Source organism: Crocodylus siamensis, chromosome 5, assembly GCF_052110815.1.
Source record: "Crocodylus siamensis isolate JL-2025a chromosome 5, ASM5211081v1, whole genome shotgun sequence".
Taxonomy (NCBI): Eukaryota; Metazoa; Chordata; order Crocodylia; family Crocodylidae; genus Crocodylus; species Crocodylus siamensis.
This window is the reverse complement of record NC_143399.1, coordinates 42,109,501-42,126,360: the sequence shown is the minus strand read 5'-3', so window position 1 is coordinate 42,126,360 and position 16,860 is coordinate 42,109,501. Positions and strand designations below refer to the sequence as shown.

The 16,860-nt window shown below is 44.1% G+C and overlaps 1 protein-coding gene across 4 annotated transcripts in view; it reads left to right on the top strand.

Moving 5' to 3' along the window:
* MTA1 (metastasis associated 1) overlaps positions 1 to 16,860 on the top strand; it is a 126,681-nt gene that overhangs the window by 39,798 nt on the left and 70,023 nt on the right. For all 4 annotated transcript variants that reach the window (XM_090050381.1, XM_090050382.1, XM_090050384.1 and 1 more), the window contains exons 4-6: positions 8,419 to 8,545; positions 8,715 to 8,778; positions 14,276 to 14,393. In XM_090050381.1, coding sequence (XP_089906507.1) covers positions 8,419 to 8,545; positions 8,715 to 8,778; positions 14,276 to 14,393 — 309 coding nt within the window. The remainder of the gene's footprint in view (positions 1 to 8,418; positions 8,546 to 8,714; positions 8,779 to 14,275; positions 14,394 to 16,860) is intronic.

Here is a 16,860-nt window from a genome sequence, read left to right as displayed (position 1 = left end):
ATTCTTTAAAAGGCTGTAGTGCCTGTTCTTCATGGATCTTCATTCACTGCGAAGTCAATTCAGTCCGCTTGCAGAAAGCCCAAGCAATCAAGCTGTATGAGGGTAAAATGTACATGTACCTCCCAATCTGTGGCCAATGTCAGCTCTGTTATGATTCTTAGTCTGAAATTGAGACCTTTCCTAAGTGCCTGAGATGGTAGAAGTGTCTTTTTATAGCCACGAATCTGCAGGCCAAACCTGCAGAGCTGTAGTGTGGCCTTGGGGGGGGCCTTATTTTCTTAAAAAACAAACCTAAGGTTTTCATTAATCAGGTTTTATGCTTTTCAGTATTGGAGCATATCTTGAGCAGGGAGGCAAGGATATTTGCACACAGCTTTTTTTTTTTTTTTTTTTTTTTTTTTATTCTCCATAATGTTCCTACCCACTTGTCCTCAAAAGCTTTAGCAATTTTTTTGTGTTCAGGGTTTTTCTTTCTTTCTTTTTTGTTGCCTTATGTAATGTCTTAGAAATTGTGTGGCATTGTGCCTTTTTATTTTGAAAACCTGTACACAGCAGGGCTAACACGGAAGGAAATGTGCTTTACAGCCTCCTTGTTTTGTTACAAAAATGAAGCAAGCAAATGAAATGCTCGTTGGATGATATTCTTGATTAAAGGTGAAGAAAATTGCAGTCTTTGAGATGAGACTTGTTTTGCTGGTGGGTGGCTTTGTTTTGTGTGCATGTGTGGTGGATGTAGTTGACATGTAGCAATTGAGGCATATACATTATTTTTAATGTGAATTTTTAAAACACATGAAAGGTATTGAGAGAAACTTTGCATGACATCTCTTCTGCTTTAAATGGTGCCTTATTAGTATTACAGTAAAGGGCTTTTGGAAATTAGAGTTGATTTCTTGCTTTCAGAGCACACTCAAATGTAAGCATGGAGGTCTCTTCCCAAGTTGTTTTTTTTTAATTATAATTTTATAACCACTAGTTTTCAAACCAGCTATCCTATGACTTGCTTGTGAGTTACTGCTGGTATATTTATTGTAGGTTAGCAGCCGTGTGATTAATTTTCAACTAAAGCAGAATCCACTTCAGTAAATAAATTACAAAACCATGAAACTGTCACAAATGTAAATTCTGTGTTCCAGTTGCTAGGAAAGTATTAAAATGTAAATGCATGCTGCTATGTGTTTAATAGCTTATGTAGTGTAATAAGTATTATATGTCCCATTCCTAGTTTAATTATGCTGCTGCTTTTCTCCTTCCTTATTGGGCCAGTTCACTTAAAGGGTGTATAACCTATTGGGTCTTGTGTCGGCATAGTAAAACAAAGCATCTGTTTGTATTTTATTCTGAACCTGAGAAGAACATTCAGTTTCTCTTCTTTTCTTTGGCAGAATATCCTGTTTAAAACCAGTGCAGTTTAACACTTTGCAAAAGAAAACTATTCCCTTTGCATTTGCTTTGATTAGGGATAACTTTGAAGGTTATAAATGATTAAGCTTTAAGGGTATGATGGATATGATGTGTGTTTCTGTGTTAATCACATCTGTGCCTGTAAATTTTGTGGTGGGTGGAGGAGTGTTTCTTGGCTACGAGTATTGGATTAAGCTGCAAGCATAAGTCTGCTCTTTAAGAGTAGCAATGAAAAAGAATGAGTGTTTGTTATTATTCATATGCAAGACTTTAAAGTTCAGTCTGTTGTGATCCAAAAAATCTTTCCATGCTCTTTGGCAAATATGGTAGCTAACTTGCATTCTCTATGAGGGAAAAAAATCTATTTTTACAGCCCCTTGCCCTGTGACAAAGGCAGCAAAGTGGGCTAAGTTCTAGCCTGCAGTTCCAGTGGGGAGCGCTTTGCAGGGATAAGTGTGGGCAGGGTTTACTGTAAATAATAATTGTAAATTAGAGGTGTACTGATGCATTGATTCATATTGTATCGGCACCAGTGAAAAGAAAATTAATAGTATTGGCAATTTGGCTTTTTTGGCTGATGTGGCTAATAATGTCACTGATAAATTCTGGGTGCATGTGTGCAGCCACACCACGCACATGGCCAGGAATGCAACCTGGTAGCTTGGAGAGCGGTGTCCGGCCAGTAAGTCTGTGGGGGAGAAGGGGTGTGTGTGTGGGGCAGATGGAAGCTCCCACGGTGAGGGAGAGTGTGGGGCAGGGGCAGGCACTGCCCTGCTGGGGCTGGGCAGTGGGGGATGGAGAGGTGGGAAGGGGAGCAGTTCCTGCTACTGCATGCACCCCAGGGGAGCCACGGGGGGCATGTGCCCCCCAAATCTGTGTGCAAGGTGAAGGTAACCTGCCTGCCGCATGCTTGGGGCTGGGGACTGTGCCGGGCTCTTCCTGGTGGTGGGGGCTGGGCCAGTGCTTTGCTCAGGGTGGGAGGGGAGGTATGGTGAATTTTGGGGTGGCTGTAGCCCACCCTGTAACCCCCGTTCCCAGCACTGCTGCTGCCCACCCCGAGTGCAGCCCTTGCCCATAGGAGCTTTGTCCGATGTCCTACTCCACCCTGGCTGGGCAGTGCCTGCCCCATTCCCTCCCTCACTGTGGGGGCCTCAGTCTGTCCCCCCCAATGCCCCTTCCTTCCCCTGCACCCATTGTCCCCCACAGACCTACTGGCCATATGCTGCTCTCCAAGCTGCCAGGTTGCATATCGGCAATCAGATTGGCATTGCCTGATATGGCTTGTTAATAATCGGTGATTGGTATTGGCTCAAAGATCTTTATTGGTGCGTTCCGATTGTAAATGGTTCCCTAAGTAGGACATCTATATGCCCTTTTCACCCCAGGGACAGATGGCAGTCTGGGCCTGGTAGCAGGGCCCAGACACTGTCCCCTTGATTGGTTCCTCATGACTAAATGTTTTACTGTATTGGGTGACTGTTGTCCTAGGCTGGCCATTGGTCTTGTTTTATACTGGACCATTCTATTTTTAAACTCCTTGTCCCCTGTCCATTCCTAAATGAGGACCAGACTGCAAAAAGTCCTGTTTTCTCAGTTCATTGGTGAAAGCGAATGTCAGTCATTTGTCCTTGTGATTCTGTTGGTTGTGCCTAGAAGTATGGTGGTGTGTAACCCAGGAGTAAGAGGGTTCTGAGCCAGCTGGGGAAGGAGGGAGGGTGGTGGAAGATCCCAGAGGCTGGTTCCTCTGCACCTGCAAGGAGCTGTGGCTGCAGTGCATGTGCAGGCACAGCGAGAGTCAAGGCACTGTTGCACGTCTGAGCTCCCTGACCCTGGGCTGCGTGTGTGCGGGTGGGCCTGGGTCCCAGGTGCTGCTGAGCTGCCAGGGCTGGGCAGTTGGTCTGCACACACACCCCGCTGCACTGCCTCAGCACAAAGTAATGGCTTTGAGAGTAGATGGGTGAAGCACTGCATTTGTATCTGCTGCAATGTCTGTTGGACTGAGAGGAGGCTCTTGTCACTATCTTCACACTCACAGAGCAGCCCAGTGAGACCCTGGGGTGTCCTGCTGCATGGGGAGGAGGAGCTTTGGGCACCAGGGCCTCTGGGCTCCTGGGTGGCTGAGTCAGCTCAGTAAGCCATTATTTCTCCTCTGGGGCAGGCAATCCTGTCTGTCTCCTGAGGAAGGAAGAGAAGGTCCTGCCAGGCAGCTGGCTGCACTGCCGCAGGTATCCAACACCCACTGGCTCCACTCAGCCCAACTCTGACCAGAATGCGGCCAGGGCAGATGACCGGGTGCCCAGTGTGTGTGCTGAATGCTGATGGGGGGTAGGGGGGAGGTCCCTGTGCAGTGTGTGTTCCTGGCTCCCAAGCATGGAGCTGGGCTGGAGTGAGACCGGATCCCAGTGTGTGCGTGGGGGAGGGGGAGGGGTGGGGGGAGGAGCCTAGCCTCACCTGCTGTGCCACGTTCTCGCAAGGCTGGTCAGTCTGCAGAGAAGGGCAGAGTCACAGGATATGTGAAACCACGGTGCAGGGGGAGCAAGGTGAGGCTCTCTGCCAGCTGGACTGCGGAGACTCACAGTTTTGCTGCTGATCTTAGCACTGCTCTCCCTCATTTCACAGCGTGTTATGGGTTCACTGGCATAGGGTTCCTGGATGGAACAGCAGTCTTTTGTGGTGGCTCTGCCACTTGCTGCTGATTGGCTATGGGTGCCAGTGGCCCCACCCTTCACCACTGATTGGCTGAGGGGACTGGGGGTCCTACCCCTCGCCCAGGGGATGTCTTGTATTCTGGGAATCCATCAGTGGCCACCCTGTATTGTCCCCAGGTTACGACTCTAATTTTATAATTGTTTGGGTACAAGAGTGGCTGGCTGAGCCTGAGGAGAGTGAGTGGAGCTCTGAGGGGGCGGGCAGAGAGAAGGTCCCACAGCGGGCAGAGTAAAGTCCAAGTGAGGACTGGGGGAACTGGAATGGCACAATAAAATCTGTTTTGAAGCAGTGTCTGCTGTACTGCTTGAGACATCAGCACTCTGATAATCCTCTTCTTTTAAAGAAGCAAACACCCTCCCTCCTTCTCAGAAGCTGACCAGAAAAGGAGCTCCCAGAAGTGGGGGTGCTACAGATCTCCAGCGAAGCCAGGGACCAAAAAGAGCCAAGATCTCAAAAGCCAGAGCTTGCCCCCTGTGAAGCCACACTAGGGCTGGATGCGGGGGGCTCTTAAGAGAGGGAGACCAAATAAAACTGCTTTTTGGGGGAACCCCAAAGAAGAGCTTTCCCTTTCCCCTCTGAAAGGGGCAGGTTGATGTGTATATTTTTTGGTGACATCCCCTTTCCTCAGGAGAATCATAGACTGGAAGGGACCTGCAAGATCATCAAGTCCAGTTTCTTGCCATAGGCACGAGGTTATTGGGCTCAAACAAGCTCAACAAGGTGCGTATCCATCCTCCTCTTGAGCACCTCTCAGGATGGTGACTGTACTACCTCTGCTGGGAGTGTTCCAGATTCTAGTTACCCTTATGGAAAATAAGTTTTTCTTTATGTCTAGCCTAAACTTTCCCTCTTTTTTTTAGCTTGTGCCCATTGGTCTTCATCCTCCTAAGGGGTACCTTCCTGAAGAGTTGCTCCCCTAGATCTTGGTGCTTACCCTTGACATACTTGTAGGTAGCTATCAAGTTGCCTCTCAGTCTCCTCTTACTCAGACTGAACAGGCCCAGTACCCAGAGTCTCTCCTCATAGGGCCTATCTGCCAGACCCTTAATCATACAGGTGGCCCTTTTCTCTACCGTCTCAAGCTTATCCACATCCTTCCTAAAGTGGACACAGTACTCCAGCTGTGGCCTCACCAGTGCTGAATAGAGAGGGAGGAGCACCTCCCTGGATCTATCAGCAACACATCGGCTGATGCACGCCAGAGTGCTTTGTGTCCTGCTGGTAACCTCATTGAACTGTTGGCTCATGTTCATTTTCTGGTTGATTGTGACCCCCAGATCCCATTCAGATGCTGTGCCAGCCAGTATACCACCACCCATCATGTAATTACAGTGATGCATTTTCCTACCCAGATGCAGAACCCAGCACTTTTATCTTTTAAAACTCATCTGATTCTGTTCAGCCCATAGAACCAGTCTGTCAAGTTTAATTCTGGATCCTTACCTTATTCTCTGATGTGCTTGCATTTCCCACAGCTTGGTATAATCTGCAAACTTAATCACTGAGCTTTCCACCCCCTCATCCAAGTCATTAATCAGTGTGTAAAAGAGCATGAGTCCAAGCACTGATCCCTGGGGAACACCACTGGAGATGATCCTCCAGGATGAGGCCATCCCATCAATTACAACTCTGTGGGATTAGCCTCTAAGCCAGTTGTCCATCTACCTCACTGTAGACTAGTCTAGGCCAGTACCCTCCAATTTAACTGACAGAATCTTATGGGAAACAGAATCAAAGGGTTTACTGAAGTCTAAGTAAATGATATCAACCTCATGTCCCTTGTCCAGCTGGTTAGGTACCTGGTCATAAAAGGACACTAGGTTTATCAGGCATGATCTACCCTCAACAAAAGTTTTGCTGGTTGCTTCTTAATACCCCACCAGTTATGAGCTTGTAACTGATGGTATCCTTAACAATTTTTTTCAAACGTTTTCCCCAGGACCAAAGTCATACTATTCGAAGGGTCATCCCTCTTCCCTTCCTTAAAAATAAGTACCATGTTGGCCCTCTTCCAGTCATCTGGAACCACTCCCAAGTTCCAGGACTCTTTTGAACAGCTTCACCAGAGGCCTGCAATAAGCTCAGCCAGTTCTTTCAGGACTCTCGGATGCAGGTCATCTGGCCCAGCAGATGTGAAAATGTCCAGGTGTTCTAAGAGTACCCTCACTTGTTTGGGACTCGTTTCATATGGTCTGTTGTCTTCCCCATATTCCCTGGGAACAGCTCCCATTGGATTTCAGGAATACCGATGTGAAGTATGTATTTAGGAGTTCTGCATTTTCTTGGGAATCAACTGTGGCCTGCACTTCCATATTAAGGGTCCCACAGTGGAGCTTAATTTTTTTTTTCCCTTTGCTCCTTATGTATCTATTGAAGGACTTTTTGTTGTCCTTTATTTTAGTTGCCAGCTTGATCTCCATGCCTGCCTTAGCTTTCTGTGTCTCATCTGCAGACTCTGATTATATAAGTGTACTCCTCTAGTTGCTGAACAATTTTTCCTTTGATTATGTGCTGCTTTTTTTCTTTTTCAATAGTTACCTAATATCCCTTTTGAGCCAAGTTGGGTCTGTTGGCTCCTTTCCTGCTTTTTGACTGCGTGAGAATGGTCTCTTTTTGATCGGTAAGAATTGCCCCTTTGAAGAAGCAACACCGTTTCTAAACTCCCAAGTTGTCCAGTTGCTGGTCGCAGAGGGCCTCTCTGACTAGACTCCTGAGTTTGCCAAAGTCTGCCCTTCTGAAGTCCAGGACTTCAGTTCTACTAACTGAATTCCCAGCCTTTCAGTGGATGGTGAACCTAACTGGATCGTGATCATTGTTGTCCAGAGTACCTCCAATCCTCAGGTTGCCTACCACGTCTTCTCTTTCGGTCAACAAGTCCAGAGTGGCTTTACCCCCAGTCAGCTCTTACACAGCCTGTGTCAGGAACAGGTTGTCAGTAGCTCCCAACAAGTTGGCTGCCCTGCTGGAACTGGCTGAATAGTCTTCCCCACAGATGTCAGGGCAGCTGAAGGCAGCCATGACAATCAGGTCTTTGGTGCTGGCTGCCTCAGTCAGTTCCCTGGAGAGTTCCCCATCCATCTCCTCTTCTTGGGAGGGAGGCCTGTAGTAGACTCTCACCACCAGGTCTCCCTCTCCTGAACCCCCTTGTATCTTGACCCAGAGGATCTTCCTTACTTCAGTATTAGAAGCCATGCCTCTTTGAAAAGTAGTTATACCAGATACAGCAATTGGAGGTAAAGTGAAAGATCTTTCTCTGACACAGAATCTTGGGATAATTCTTCCCCACTGGGATACTGGTTGGATTTGTTGTTGTTTTTAAACAAACTCCATTGTGTGTTTGTGTGGTTGGAGTTGATCTTATGTACTTCAGGTATAATCTAACATGTTTGCAGAATTGGAACAAGCATACTGCAAAGGCTGAAGAATGAAGGATTGAAATGTAAAATTGGTTGCGACCAAGAGATGGGATAAAGCCAGGGAAAAGCCAATTATTTGCAGCCAACACTTTTTAGCTGGGTTGCTGACAGGCATTTAGCTGTTTTGTATTCCCTCCCTCTGGCCTTGATTCTGCCCTGTGACTTGTGGTTGGTGCAAGCAGAATGATAAAAGGCATGAGGCTTGCTCCTACCTTGAGTTGAGTGCAGCCCTCTCTGCCTTCTGCTGATTTGGTGAGAGAGGGGATTTAAGTCTTCCACTCCCTGGAAGAGGAGACCAATATGGGGTACAGCAGCCTCATCTATTGGGGAACAGAAAGGGAAATATAAGTATTCAGTGTGGTGCTGGGGTATAGTGCATTGTGGAAAAAGGCATCTGTAATATTTAGCACTCTTTTTAAAATTGATATACCTGAGAAAGTTACCACAGAACAACTATGGGAAATGAGTTGAAAGAGGGAAAAATCTGCTCTTTATATCTGCCAATTTTATTTTCAGTAGACAAGTGCACTTGTGGCAAACTTCTGTGTGAGAGAAATGATTAGGTGAGCTCCTGTTACTTGAGAATTGTTGTGTGTGTATGTGTGTGTGTGTACAACTGTACATGTGTGCCCAGTGAGCCTAAATGGCTGAATGTTGGGCTTCTCTAGGTGATAAATTGGAATTCTTTTGGTCTGATACTGAAGGATTTCTACTGAATTATCTGATTATGCAAATCCTCACGTTGTGCTTATCTGCACAAAGCTTGGTTTGGTTCATTTATAGTGATTATTTAGAGTTTAATAAGGGTTGTGTATCAAGATACTCTGATTAGCCAAGAGGTACTGTTTGCCAAGGTGCTGTTAAACTTCCCTCTTCTCTTTGTAACTAGGGGAGATGGAAGAAGAGATGGAAAACCCAGAAATGGTTGATTTGCCAGAAAAACAGAAGCATCAGTTAAGGCACCGAGAACTCTTTCTCTCGCGACAGCTGGAATCTTTACCAGCCACACACATCAGGTAATTACTACTTCTTTTTATACTTCTGGGATTCAAGAAACAGAATGTAATACTATACCCATGTTCTTCTATGTGCAAAAACTTTTACGCAAAAGTTAGAGCATTGCTATCCAATACCTAGCATAAAACCGTAAATATATATTAATAAAACTTGATTTTTCTCTTTTAGAGGCAAATGCAGCGTTACCCTGTTAAATGAGACGGAATCCCTTAAATCATATTTGGAGCGAGAGGTATGAGCCATTTTCTTTTAATTGGAAAAGTTTATCAGGTTATTTTGCTGCAGTTTAGTTGCAGAAATCCAGGTTTAGTGTAATTGGAGATTCTCCCTCCCATTTTTGATGGGTTTGTGGCATTGACAGAGTCACTAGAAAACATTAGGCTCACTACAGTTTTCAGGTTTTGCATTTTTTTTGTCTTGCTAAAATTCTGTGATTAGCAGGTAAGGTTGTTACTTGGGTTCATGTGATACTCAGTCACCTCTTCTCCTGTAAAGAGAACCCAATTTTTTGTCAGTGCACCATTCTGAAAGTTCAAAGATTAGAGCTAAAATTGATGAGAAGAACTGAAATATATAATATATATTGCTGGAAGAAACAGATGCATAACTGACCATATTATTCATGTTGTATAATGGATATTGTAAAACAGGAGTTACTTAAATTTATCTGAAATAACTTAAAAAAATAAAGGTTTAAAGATTCAACTTAAAATGCCCCATTTTTGGTGTCCTGTTTGATTCCCTTAAGGGGGCCTGATCATCCCCCCCCCCCCCCCCCGAAAACTCCTAGGTCGTTGTCATCTGGAAATCTGGCCCCTTGGACTGGGCACTTAAAATTAATCAAACCAGTAATCACTAGTAAAGATTTTAGTTCATGGGCCCTACTTTTTCTTCTATGTTTTGTGACTCTGAACTGTATAACTTAAATTTTGTATTGATACCTTTATGGGCATTTATAATCGTTGACATTTATGAGCTACGTGCTGGTTTTGGTAATCTTGTTTGGCATTTGACCTGACACTTTAGGAGCTTTTTTTTTTTTTTCCCCCCCAGAGATTATTAGCAAGTTTTCTTTTAAATTTCATGCATCTCAAGATGCAAATGAATTATAATGATTCAGTATCACTTAAATGTTACAGTATATGTGCATATACTGTTCAGTGGATACATCAAACACATCTGCAAGGGTGATGTTTTCCTTTTGAGAAGACTTAAGTATTGTATAAGAGAAATACTTGACTTGTTTAAAAACAGTAGGGCAACTAACACTCCTTATCTTGTTTGAAAAATCAAAGGAGATCATTCTTGCAAACTGGAATCTGTTTAATCATCAGGCTTCCTTAAACATATTTCTGACTTTGTTAACAGTCTTGAGATTAAGATGAGCCTGGCATTCAGATTTCAGGCATTTTAAACATGTCTTAATTATTAAATAGTCAAGTTTCTTTAAGTAATTAGAAATTTTCAGATGGCAGTGTGTCAAATGGGTTCTGTTGGTTTGAAGAAATGATCACCACCAACTGGCTTTGGAGAAAATTCCAACTGTAACAAAAGCTTAGTGAAACTAATTTTGTTTCACAGTTTGTTAATGCCATACTCTTGCATAGTGTTCCTCGTCAAAATATTTCACTTTGCAAAGGAAGAGGCATAATTATCCCCGTGTTATAGATGGGCACACTGAAACAGAAGGGTGAGTTGCTGCACAGCCTGAGGCAGGTCAGTTCAGCTGCAGATCTGGGAGATGAACCAAGGTGGTCCCTGGCAAGTAACTTTCTCCTTTCTCACTGGGATGTTGAGCCAAGTGCTTGGGCTTGTGGTATATTTGTGTCCTTATATTTATCCAGACATTTAGTGGGAGAAACTGCAGTAAGGGAGAACATTTCCTGAGAGTGCTTTGTTGCTAAAAAGGTCCTTTCTGCCTTGGTAAAAAACACCAATAAGCATAGAGGGTAAAGAAACGAGAAGGGAAGGTTTTAGAGTGTGTGTGTGTGTGTGTGTGTGCATGTGTTGTAAGATCAAAGAGAGTGGAAAGAAAGGGAAAAGACTTCTGTACATTCATGGGAGTTCCGTGTATTTGTAGATCTATGTATCTTTCCTCCTTTCTTATTCTTTTCTTTTTCTCCACTCTTTAAATAGTGGCTCCCATGAATAAAGGAAAAAAACAGTACTGGATATCTGGGATTGGGCCTGTGCACGTAGTGCCCGTATGTGAGTTCAAACCCAAGGACCTTCTGTTCCATAGCGAATGAGTTTTGCAGGCTACAGTTCTGGGGAGAGAAATGTAACATTTTTTTGTAAATAAAAACTGTTTGCTTATTTTACAAATGAGCATCTAAATTCTCTAGCCTATAAGTGCAGAACAGCTAGTTTATTGGCAGAAGGAAAGAAATGTAGAAAATATGTGAAGCAGGCTTGGGGCTTAGAATACAAGATTCGAAGTCGAAGTTTAGGCTTCCATTTTTGGACGTCTTCACCAAAGAACTTTTACAAATCCGTAATTGGTGTCTGTTACAATTGTGACAGCAACGTTGGACATGTGCCCTGCTTATGCCTACTGGTGATGAGCCCACCTCATTCCATTTATGCCAGGGGAAGGGATTGGCTGGCAAAATGTCAGCAGAATTGGCTTTGCCAGCTAAGAGTTGCACTGGCATTGTTCTGTACTTGCCATCTTGCCATCTCTGGCTGCTTTAAGTAATGAATTTGCAAATATGTGCCCCCTCCAAATCTGCCATGAATTATAATATACTACAGTTCTTATAGTTTTGCTGGACAGTTTGCCTGAAAATAATTACTGTTGCACTGGGTATGCTGTGATACCAGAGATGGGTACTATGGCCTTGTAACACAAATAAAACACTCCCTGTAGCGCTAATGTGCAAAGGAGAACCTCCTTTTACTTTTTTATTTATGTGAGAACACATAGTCTTAAATGTAGCATTTTATAACTGAAGAAATGGTGAGCTTATTTCCCGTGGACACTAAAGCTTCTTTATGCTGCTCTTGCATAAATTACTATTACACCCATTTTGAGTCTCCTTTATACTGACAGAGCCATGTAAAGAGACCTTCATGTCAACAGAAACGAAACCCAAAATTCTCAGAGAGATGTCATTCTTTCTGGGCCTGATCCAGTGCCCATTCAAGTTGATATGAAGGCTCCATTGGTTGTGAATCAGTGTTGGATGCAGGCCTTTGTTCAGCAACAGCAGTGTGTTATGTGTTGTGCAAGATGCAAAAGAAAGACTGCACCTGCCTTGGGGATTTTAAAAGTAGAAATAAGCTGCTTCTTTTGCAGTAGGAGATTGGGATTGAATCCTTGTCTTTAGGTGCAAGATGGATCTGGTTGCATGAGGCATTCTGACTGGCAAGCTCTCTCTATTTCACCAGTGTTGGTTTTTTGTTTTTTTTTTCCTTAATCTAAAAAAGGGCACTTTGACAATGGAGGAAAAATATAGTGCATCAAGACTGTTGTGACTTAATGTTTTGGAATTTTGTATACCATTTGTAATAAAAATAGAGAGAAGGGATGAAACGTAATGTGAATTTTCTTGTCAGCCTTGGATGAGTGCATGCAACAAGTAGAGCTGGGGAAGCAGAAGCAACATATGAAGTTAAGTGTTTAGGTTGCAATAGTTTTGCCATGAGGCTTCAATCTGTGTTGCAAACTAACAATGGCTTTCTCCATTCCTTCTGCTTGTACAGTTTATCCTCTCAGTTGAGATCAATGGTCTGTGTCACCATTCAGTGGCACTACCTTCTACTTCAAGCTTGAATCATGGAGATGGGGATTATCATTTACTCTTTTCTGCTGTCTGCACATGATACAAAGCAACAGAAGGGAGGAGAATGCAAGTTAAGCATATGTAAGGAAGGGCCTTAATGAGGTTGATACAGAGCCTGAAATGAGGTTGATACAGAATGGGGCAACATGTGGTGGGAAAAACTAGCAATCCTTTGCTTCCATTTAGAACCAATTCACTATTTGCTCATTGCTTGACTTGCTTCTGAGGGGTGGTGTTGGTGGGAGAGAGATGGCGGAAAATGGGTTCTTTAAGGTCTGTATCTGGCACTTTTCCTTCTCAAAACTGGAGAAGGTAGTGAACACTTAATAGGCAGGCATCTGTCCCAGTTATCCCAGCTTACATTTGCTGAGCACACAAGGCATTGTTGTCTTAGTCCAGGGGCGGGCAATTTCTTTTTGCTGGAGGACTGCTTAATAAGTCTTGGTGAGCTGTCAAGCTGCATGGGTAGCCCTGCCCCTTGACAGTTGCTCCACCCCTAGTCGCCATATTGCATGTAGCCCCCACTGCTGGCAGCAGCAGGTGGGGACACTCGTGCTCTGTACTGAGGCCCTGTGGTCTGCATGCCATATAGGGGAGTAGGGGGGATCCCCACCCTCTCTCACACTCACACTCTGCCCAACTGAGCTCCATGCTCCCACCACACCCTGGGCTGCCTCCAATCCCAGACCCATGCTTTCTGCCCCTGCCCAGCTGCAGCTCCACCCCATTCCTGCCCCCACCACTTCCCTGCCTGCTGCCCAGAGCGAGTGGGATGTTGGGAAAGATGAGCAGGTGCCCTAGCGGCTGCAGCAGTGGCAGCAGCAGCCCTGCCCGGAAGCTGCTGCTGGCTGGGCCAAGCCCTTCCACCCACCAGGGTGGGAGCAAGGCACAATTAGGGTATGTTGTGGGGTGTGTGTATATGTTTGCACCTCACTCCTACCCTTGTGGATGGAAGGGCTGGGCAGGATACAATTCATTGGTTGGGTGCCCGTGGGCCAGATGAAAGTGCCTGGTGGGTCATATGCATCCTGCAGGCCATATTTTGCCCACCCTGACTTAGTATAACTAAGGGCTGATCTACATAGAAAAGTTTTACCAGTTATATTAGCAGTGTTAAACAGATATAGTTATTACCGGTGTAATCCTGCACTCTTCTGGGGTGATGCACTTGTTCCAGTGTAAGGGTGACTTTTTTGCCACTTGTTTGAAGCACCTTCAAAGTGGTACAAGCTTAAGTGGGGTAGAGGGGAGGACCAGAAGTACAATGTGTCTGTGGAGAATTATCTTTTTTATAACTCCATTAATTTAAATTCACACCTGTGTTAATGTAGCAAAATAGTCCCATGTAGACAAGTCATAGAGCTACTGTAGCATCAGTAAGTCCCCTTCTCTACCCTCCTCCCAGCCCCTGATAAATCTAGGCAAATTGTGGAGCAGACATTAAGGGGGTAGGACAAGCCCTGAGAATGTGAGTAGGTACTAATGGACATGGCTGCCAAAATGCTTTTTGATCACCATCCAGTGTATTGTAAGGTACAGTATTATTTTTTTTATTTGGTTCAGCACTGCATATAATGTGATCTCCTAGGGAAGGAGAAGATTTCTCCAGTTTGCAGAAGGTTAAATTTGCCTTCCTTATTTGATGGTTCTGCTGGTTGGATGTCCTCATCCTGAAATGTTGCTCCTTGTAGTACTAGAGCCTCATTCAGAGAGAGTAGCTTACTTTAGCTGTGAAAGGTCTGTTGAGGGACTGTTTTACATTCCAGACAGAAGAAAGTTGTAACATTTCATTTTGGTTTCTAAAACTGGTGTTTGGTTCATAGTGCATCCACCTGACTTAAAAATATACAGGTAGCAAAACAGAACCTATAGGTAAAAACTGGTGATTGCGTACCAAGAATATTAATAATGCTGTTTTTTTTTCCTGCTGTGTTTTATTTTTAGGATTTCTTCTTTTATTCGTTAGTGTATGATCCACAACAAAAGACTCTCTTGGCTGATAAAGGAGAAATTCGAGTTGGAAACAGATATCAGGCAGATATAACGGACTTATTAAAAGAGGGTAATTTTCACTATTTCTTTAGAATTACCTTGTTGAAAATGGTCTTTTTTGCATGTACATAGGTTGTATGTCTCATGGGAGGAGGAATGTTTGACTTCTGGATCACGTGGGGAACTATGGCTGGGTTGGTTAATGACTAAAGTTATTGCCAGCTGGAGGCAATTAGTTGGATTTTAGTCCAGTCTTAAGTGGGCAGTTGTCCAGATCATAAAATCTTATGAAAAAACTGGATTGAATTAATGGGCTCTCTTAGAGCCTACTATTTATAAAAGATGCTTGTGAATTGCCAGGAGGACAGATCCCACTCTCCTTCCCCTCTTCCTCCCCACCGCATGTAGAACCTTCTGTGTTTTGAGGCAAGCCGCTCCTTCTGCCAAAGTCCACTAGAAACCTGTCTCCCATTAAATGCCTCTGCTGAAGCTGCCCATAGCTTACTGGGTACCCTCTCACTGTAGTTGCCTCATCACCTGTCACTTTTTTGGCTGCTCCTTCAGGACCTTGGCCTGTGGAGTAGGAGGGATGGATCGCTGGTCCTCCAGTGGTATGTCTAAGGCAGGGGTGGGCAATTATTTTGAGCAGAGGGCCACTTACCAAGTTTCGGCAAGTCATTGAGGGCTGCTCAACAGGCAGCCCAGGGCAGATTAGTATTAATTTTCTAAATTTTTTAGGGGCCCTGTGGGCTGGATAGAATGGCCTGGCAGGCTGCATCCAGCCCCTGGGCCGCATTTTGCCCACCCCTGGTCTAAGGGATGGAGGTGCCATAGGAACGGGTATTCTTTTCCCCACAGCTGTAAGTAAAGGGAAGCTGGGCAGTAGTTGGTGCTATGGAGAGCTTCGCTTTCTTATAGCTTGGGCTCAGAACAGGGAGACAGCCAGCAACGTGGGGATCATCTTTTCCTTTCTCCAGAAGAGGAGCAGTTCTGAATCACAGCGCAAGGGACTTCACCAACACCTTTCTTCTACACGGGCCACAGGTGTGAAATAACACTGATACTTAGTCACTCATAGAACAAACAGATTTCAACTCCTTTTTGCTCTGCATGTGAAACTAATATTATTTCAGTGGCAGCTTGGCGAGCTTGTCAAGAGGAAGAAAAACAGCTTAACCGTATAGGAGCTTCCTCTTTGCCCCTGGGAAGTTGGAAGTGAGGGCAAAAAAGAATCCTCAAAGCTTTTGAAGAGAGCATAGCATTCCCAGACTTCATTATTGCTTCCTGACTTCTCTTATGTCCTCTGGATTGGGAAGAGAAGGAAGCTGGAGGCAGGAGTGTCTGATAGCTGTGAAAGATTGTGCTATAATGCCTCCAGCAGGGTACCTTCTGATCGATTTGGTGCTGCTGCTTGTATGGGGAATGAGAAGGTTGAATCTGGAGGGCTGAAGAGAACTTGCAATGAGAGAAAGAAGGGAGAAAGAAGAAACAGATCAAGCAATATGGAGGGAGCTAGTTAAACAAGTGACATGAAAATTGAGCATAAAGGATTACTTAAAAAAAAGTAAAATAAAAAAAGTAAAATGTGGCAAAGGTGAAAGTAAAAGGGAAATGAAAGAAGAATGACAATGAAGGCATGTATTTAAAAATCTGTTTTGTGGCTTGCTGAGTGTAATAAGCAGTGCTATGTGAAAAGATCCCAAATTCCTAGCTTTTTGTTGCCAGGATCTGATGTGTAATAAACAATGACATGTTTCAGCTCTGTGCTGCAGTGCACAGTATTACCAGAGGCTGCTTATGTTAGTTAATAATGTTAGTTTTTAGATTGGAACATAAATGTTTTTTTTCATAAGAAAACATGCACACACATAATATTAATATCAAATATGCAAATGCTTTCTGTATACTTAATACACCAAGCATATAGGTCAACATTTTCTGCATGCTTCACTGAAAAAGTTGAACAAACTGGCAATTTCACTGCATTTTTATGCATGTTTCACACTGCTGATCAGATGAGCATATTGCCTTGGAAAATAGTTTTCTGGCAGCTGTAGACAGTTAATAGTCTACCTCTCCAAGCATCATGTGCTTCTTCCTTATAGTGAAGCATTTCTAGACTCCCTAGGCCAGCTTGTAGGTATCTTTCACAGTATGAAAGTAACTGAAGAAATGCTTTATGAAGTAAGAACTGAAATAAATTAAAGCAGCAACTGCTCCAGAATAGGGTTGGTTGGCAATAACTGACCTCTGTCTTTTACATCTGATGTTATAGAAAAATGTGAATAAGTACTGTTAAGAGGGGATGGATGTGAACAAGTTTAGAAAACTGTACCAGGCATCAAGAAGAGTAGCCTAAAATGACAGTAAGGGATATGGGCCCCAGTGTAGACCAGAGAGCACTGTGGTAGGAATTGGAATGTATTTTGCAGAGCCAGTGCTTGGGAATCTGACTGTGGGCCAGGCAGACCAGGTAGCTGTACATCCAGTTGCCAGGCAGGGCTGAGTTTGCCAAAGACAAATGACCGAATGGAATT